Genomic DNA, 6,583 nt, shown 5'->3' with positions numbered 1-6,583 from the left:
TAAAAAATGTCCAACTTTACCACGCGCCACGTGCGGTAGTTGGCAAGAACGCATGGTGGCCATCACACCACATAACTTTTACGTCCAAGTGACATTCAGTAAAGAAGACCGCTTGTCAATCGGATGTCCCGTTCCTAAGATATTAGCTTTTGAAGAGCGTCCCCACGACCGGCCGGCCGACCGGCCGGCCGCTCATACTCAGGATTTTCCCTTAATTCAGTATGAGACTCCGCTCGCTTCGCTCGCTCCGTAATAAATGGCAGCGTTGTGAATTGGCATGCTTGTTAACGGGTGGATGTACACACCAGCTCGACTGAGGAGGCGACTGACCGGTATCGGGCAATGTGTGTGTTGCCCCCAGGACAGCCTGCGCGGCGACGTCAACTCTCGGCACCCGACCATCCTGGCGCTGCGCAACGTGCTCAAGGTGGCCTTCCTGAGCGACGTCACCACGCTCAGCGTGCCGCTGCTGCTCACACACGAGATGAGCGAGGTGAGACGACGCCGACACCGACACCGACACCGACACTGACACTGACACCGACACCTACACTGACACCGACACTGACACTGACACTGACACTGACACCGACACTGGCACCGACACCGACACTGTCACTGACACCGGCACAGACAGGCACAGACACCGACACCGACACCTACACTGACACCGACACTGACACTGACACTGAGTCTGACACTGACACCGACACTAACACCGACACCGACAGGCACCGACACTGACACCGACAGGCACCGATACTGACACCGACAGACGCGGACACCGACACCGACACTTACACCGACACTGACACTGATACCGACACTGACACTTACACTGATACTGACACAGACAGGCACAGACACCGACACTGAGTCTGACACTGACACTGACACTGAGTCTGACACTGACACTGGCACTGACTGACACCGACGCCGACGCCGACACTGACACCGACACTGACACTGACACCGACACTGACACCGACACTGAGTCTGACACTCACTGGCACTGACTGACACCGACACAGACACTGACACCGACACTGACGCCGACACCTACACCGACACTGAGTATGACACTGATGCCGACACTGACACCGACACTGACACTGACAGACGCCGACACTGACACTGACACCGACACTGACAGACACCGACACTGACACCGACAGTGACACTGACAGTGACACTGACACCGACACAGACACTGTCACTGACACCGACAGACACCTACACCGACACTGAGTCTGACACCGACACTGATACCGACACTGACACCGACACTGACACCGACACTGACACTGACACCGACACGGACACACCGACACCGACACTGACACCGACAGACACCGACACTGACACTGACACCGACGCCGACACTGACACACCGATACCGACACCGACACTGACACCGACACTCTGACACTGACAGACGCCGACACTGACACTGACACTGACGCCGACACTGACAGTGACACAGACAGTGACACTGATACTGACGCCGACACTGACACTGACGCCGACACTGACACTGACACAGACACTGACACTGAGGGCCGGCGGACGCTGCTGGGACGACGCCGACACTGAGTGCCCCGCCACCCCCGCTGCGGCCCAGCCACCCCCGCTGTGACCCCGCCACCCCTGCCACGACCCCGCTGACCCCTGCTGTGGCCCCGCCAGACATATGCATCAATCCGAGTGATGGATCTATGATCTCAGTGGATCTCGAAGCAAACTGAAGGTTAGGATCTATGATTCCACCGGATCCGGCGTGAAACATTTATCCTGGATCTATGATCTCATTGGATCTGACGATAAAACAACATGGATCTATGATCTGAGCGGATCCCACCATGAATTGAAAACATAACATTTTTGAGCTGCAGCAAGTATTTTTTTCCATAATTCTGTTGACAAAAAATAAATGAGGATCTATGCTATGATCTCATTGGATCTCAAGCAAAAAATTAGACTCTGATCTATGATCCCTACGGATCTCTCGATAAATTAATGAGCTGGATGTATGATCCCGTCGGATCCAAGATCAGGATCCGTGGGATCGGATCCAAGACCCATTTTCTCGGATCCATGCACATGTCTGGACCCCACTGACCCCTGCTGTGACCCCTGACCCCGCTGATCCCTACTGTGACCCCGCTGACCCCTGCTGTGACCCCGCTGACCCCTGCTGTGACCCCACTGACCCCTGCTGTGACCCCACTGACCCCTACTGTGACCCCGCTGACCCGGCACGTGCTGCCCCCGCCAGGAGATGACTGTGGCCTGGTGTATGAAGCGCGCCGAGCTCGTCTTCAAATGCGTCAAGGGCTTCATGATGGAGATGGTGTCCTGGGGTGGCACCGAAACGCGGACCATCCACTTCATCGTCCCAAAGGTCAGACCTGACACCCGCACCATCCATCGGCCCAGTGGGCAGACCTGAGACCTGTTAGAACAAAGTGGATGCCACATTCGTGATCAGTGGCTACGAATGCATTCTATGGGGCCCATCGTGTGTCAAGGTCATCCAAAGAACAGTCTAGGTCACATGAGGTCAACATAAAACCTGACCACCAAAATGTTGTTGGGTGCGTCTTGATACGACGAATGCGTTGGTACCACTATCTTTCTAGCAGAAGTTTTTCTTTTTTGCCAATGGGGCTACGGTGCAAGGATATTTCTATCTCGCACTCCTCTGAGATGCAAAGATAAGAATTTGTTTTATTTGCATCCCTCTGAGAAGCAAAGGTGTCTAGGGTTCAAACGATGATGCGTGAATAACCAAACTTTTTTTGAATGGCTGTTTGTGATGAAACTTATGAATTAAAAACACATTACTCTAAGCCTGTTTATTTTCCATAAGTTAACAAATTTAAATCAAATGTTTATTGAAACTCTCGCTCTCCAGTGGCTTTGTGTACAGGGTGTCCGAAAATTGATTGCGCACTCTTCTAGTCCACTTTACAAGGAAACAAAACATGCATGGGTCATGGTTTATTTACCGATATACCCTCCACCCAAACGCACACACTCCCTCATACGGTCGGGCATGCCACACATCAGGTTATACAGTGTCTCTGCACTAATGCTGAGCCACGCTCGCTGGAGGTTCCTGATATGCGCCTGCTCGGTGGTAGCCGGCTCCATCATGTCGAGCTCGCTCTGCACGATAGCCCGCAAGTTCTCGATGGGAGACGGGTCAGGGCTGTTGCCCAGCCATACACCCTTGTCCCAAAGCCCTGGGAGGTTGTCCCAGCACCACCGTAGAGTGCTGGCGTCGTGATGAGCTGAAGCACCGTCTTGCTGGAAGATCGCCTCGGACATCTTCGGGAGCAGCTCGACCTGTGTTGGCGCCCCCGTCTGCATCTTCCGCTTATCGCGGACGCTGCAGACTTCTTCAGAACTCTTTCACGTAGTACTGGGCCGTCACGGCCTGATCGCGGGGGACGATGTGGAGCTCTGACAGGCCCTAATGACTCGGCATGGCTCAGACCATGATTTTCAGCGGCTGCTTCACCGTGTCGATTGCAGGCACTTCAGCACTGCTGTGCGCCCAGACGCGCTCGTTCTGGCGATTCAGCGGGTGCATGATCTCGATCACACACTCATTGCTGAACAAGACGCGCCGCCAGTCCTGAATGGTCCAGTTCTTCTGCTCCCGGGCAAATAACAGACGCTTCCGCCTCTGGGCTTCGGCCAGTTTTGGCTGCCGGCGCAGATTGAGCAGTTTGAGACCCAGGCACTTGGCCATCTACAGTGTAGTTGTGAGCAGTGGTCTTCGACACCGCTTGACCCTTCTCAGTCAGCTTTTTGGCCAGTTTCTGCGTCGATTGGCGTCTTTTCAGCACGGCCTTAGCGAGCACGATTTTGGCCACTCTGTTCAGCACAGTTTTTCTCCCACGGCCTTTGCGATTCTCCAGTGCTGCACCGCTGCGGTCGAGAACCAGTCAGTAATGAAGGGCAGGCGAGATACATCCACTTGTCGGGCAACATCGCCTACCGTCATCCCGGCTTCAACCATCCCAACCGCGCGGTGGCGCGTCGTCAAAGTGTGCTCCCTCACCATTCTCGATATGGGGTCCGCGCGCGAAGACTACCTCTCGGAAAGCGACCATGGCCACTCACTGCGGCTGGGGTCAGGTCACCTGCTGGATCATGTGATCACCTGACACGCTGGGGTGCCCGGGGGCGGGGTCGCGAACCTCCCTAACCGGTTTGGCGGGAGCACGTGCGAGATACGTGAATATAAACAGTGTGCAATCAATTTCCGGACACCCTGTATGTGTGACCGGCCGCTGTGGTTCGCAGACCATCTCTGAGGAGGGAGGTGTTTGCCATGTTCTATACATACATATACTCTGGTGTGACCGGCCGCTGTGGTTCGCAGACCATCTCTGAGGAGGTGTTTGCCAGCGTGTCGGCCCTGCTGCCGACCATATTCCGCGTCTCCAACCCGCTGGTGGTGCGCAGCTCGTGAGTCGGACGGCGCTCTCCGCTGGTCAGTCGGAGGCGCTCTCCGCTGGTCAGTCGGCCGGCGCTCACGGACGGCGCTCACCGCTGGTCAGTCGGAGGCGCTCACCGCTGGTCAGTCGGCCGGCTCTCACGGACGGTCAGTGGGCCGGCGCTCTCCCGGAGGCGGCAGCCCTGCCGAGTTGACACAGGGAGTGGTCCGGAGAGGCCGCTGGTGGCCGCCCGTGAACCTGTTTATTTCGCTATTGTAGAGACGACACCGACATGGACCATGACTATTGACTGCTAGCGAATTATGGCTACGTACTAAATACAGGTGGATCGAGCATTTTTTTTTCAAACTCATTTAAAAAGAAATGTCCGTAACATTTGTGATAAGTACTCATTTAAATGGTCTACTTGAACACGTGGAAATAATGCAACCGAGCCACATCATTCCGAAATAAGTCTAATGAGAAATTTTATCGCTAAGTCTGGTATATCCCATTCAGAAAGTATGTCGCAAAATCATGGAGGAGGAGTGAATTTATTGTATATCATATTCCCTAAGATCCTGTGTGTGATTCATATTGTTACAACTTACGATTTTGTATAGGATTTTTTGTCAGTTGAGAACAGACTTTTTTGTCCACCAGGCGCTCGAGGCCACATCTTTTCGCCGCGTCTATATGTTTGGCGACTTCAGTGTTCGCACGTCTCCGCGAAATGCCTCGGTAGGGTGGGTTACCAGAGTATTTGGTAGCATGCCCACGGCTTTGTGACGCGACAGAACCGCAGGAGCCCACATGACGATAACGTGCCACTGATGCTTCATGTTTATCGGACTATGTTGATACCCGTATTTTACGTACCCTGATCGACCTCCGTTATTGCTGCAGTGAGGTGTTCGGGGAGATTTGTCGCGTGTGGATATGTGCATGTGGATATATTGCGTGGTTTGGTATGTCAAATGTATGCAGATTATATATTATAATTATTTACGCTTTAATGTCTGCATTTGCGTCAGGTGTGGATGGATGAACCAATTGTCATTTCATTCAATCACGAAGCGGTTGAATGGTAGTAAAATTTCTAGACCGGTATCTTCTTAGGCGTACCAAATAGCCAACCTATTATGATTTATCGTATGACCTATCCTTTTCAACCCCTAAACCCGCGCGGCGGCCGGGGGGGGGGTGAACATTCCCCCCTCCTCACATTGCCCCAACAGACGGTAAATAACTTTTGAAGATACCCATCTCCAATTTTAGTGTTTTATGGACCAAAATTTTGCGAGGAATCCGATGGTGTGGTCCCCGAAATCTGAAAATTTCCATTTTGAAGATAGCACCTATTTTTTGAAAAGTAAATATTCGTCATGCATAAAATTCAAATAAATTGAAAATATAACGAGTGAATATTTGTAACAGCACAAGAACGTGTCGAACATGAATTAGTGATATAGTTTAGCTGTGATGATACTATATCTGCTCATACATGTATGTACATAAACTAGTACATTAACCCTCGCCGGCCGAGAAGGGGTGGGGTGAGTGCCGCCTCATAGGGTTTTTCGCGATAGCTCAAAACACGCCGAGGATAGACTGCTGAAACCCGGTATACTTAATCTTTTAATCAAGCTGGATCTTTTGACACCAACCGCCCTTTCAGGTCAGGTCAGGTCACTGGCCTATGACGTCATCAATGAACCTCTGCACGGTCCTCAGATGTTGCAACTTTGCAACGCCCTCAGTGCCAGAGAAACTTTCACAGGAAGATGAAACTTACAGGACGTAGTATCCTCCGGAGGTCTCACAACTTGTATATATCGGATTTTTGCTAAAGGTCACATGAGGTCAGTTATGTCACGTGACCTCGCCATTGTAAGTCAATGTGGGAAATATGAAAACTGTAATTTTGGCGCCAGAAATGATCTAAAACTGTCCCAAGCACATGAAATCGTGGTTTCATGCACTCATTGTAAAGTCCGATCATGAAACCACGATTTCATGTGCTTGGGATTGTTTTAGATCATTTCCGGCGCCAAAATAACAGTTATCATATTTCCCCCATTGACTTATAATGGTGCAGGTCACGTGAACGACCTGACCTCATGTGACATTTATGT

The 6,583-nt window shown here is 52.0% G+C and overlaps 1 protein-coding gene across 1 annotated transcript; it reads left to right on the top strand.

The window, feature by feature from the left end:
- The first annotated feature begins 231 nt into the window (after positions 1-231).
- On the top strand, positions 232-5,464 carry LOC122377187 (protein C12orf4 homolog). The gene is made up of 3 exons (XM_043357142.1): positions 232-493; positions 2,276-2,401; positions 4,394-5,464. Exons 1-3 carry the CDS (start codon positions 278-280, stop codon positions 4,481-4,483), a joined length of 432 nt encoding a protein of 143 aa, XP_043213077.1. The 5' UTR covers positions 232-277; the 3' UTR covers positions 4,484-5,464.
- The last annotated feature ends 1,119 nt before the right edge of the window (positions 5,465-6,583 follow it).

The sequence above is a fragment of the Amphibalanus amphitrite genome, unplaced genomic scaffold (assembly GCF_019059575.1).
Source record: "Amphibalanus amphitrite isolate SeventyFive unplaced genomic scaffold, NRLGWU_Aamphi_draft 002607F_arrow, whole genome shotgun sequence".
Lineage (NCBI taxonomy): Eukaryota > Metazoa > Arthropoda > Thecostraca > Balanomorpha > Balanidae > Amphibalanus > Amphibalanus amphitrite.
The sequence above is the reverse complement of the archived record's forward strand: the minus strand, read 5'-3'. Positions and strand labels throughout refer to the sequence as shown.

Excerpts from the sequence above, each read along its gene's own strand:
- LOC122377187 (XM_043357142.1), top strand. The coding sequence starts at position 278 with ATGCTTGTTAACGGGTGGATGTACACACCAGCTCGACTGAGGAGGCGA. Across the intron at positions 494-2,275 it reads TCACACACGAGATGAGCGAG|GAGATGACTGTGGCCTGGTG; the intron begins GTGAGACGACGC and ends TGCCCCCGCCAG. Across the intron at positions 2,402-4,393 it reads TCCACTTCATCGTCCCAAAG|ACCATCTCTGAGGAGGTGTT; the intron begins GTCAGACCTGAC and ends TGTGGTTCGCAG.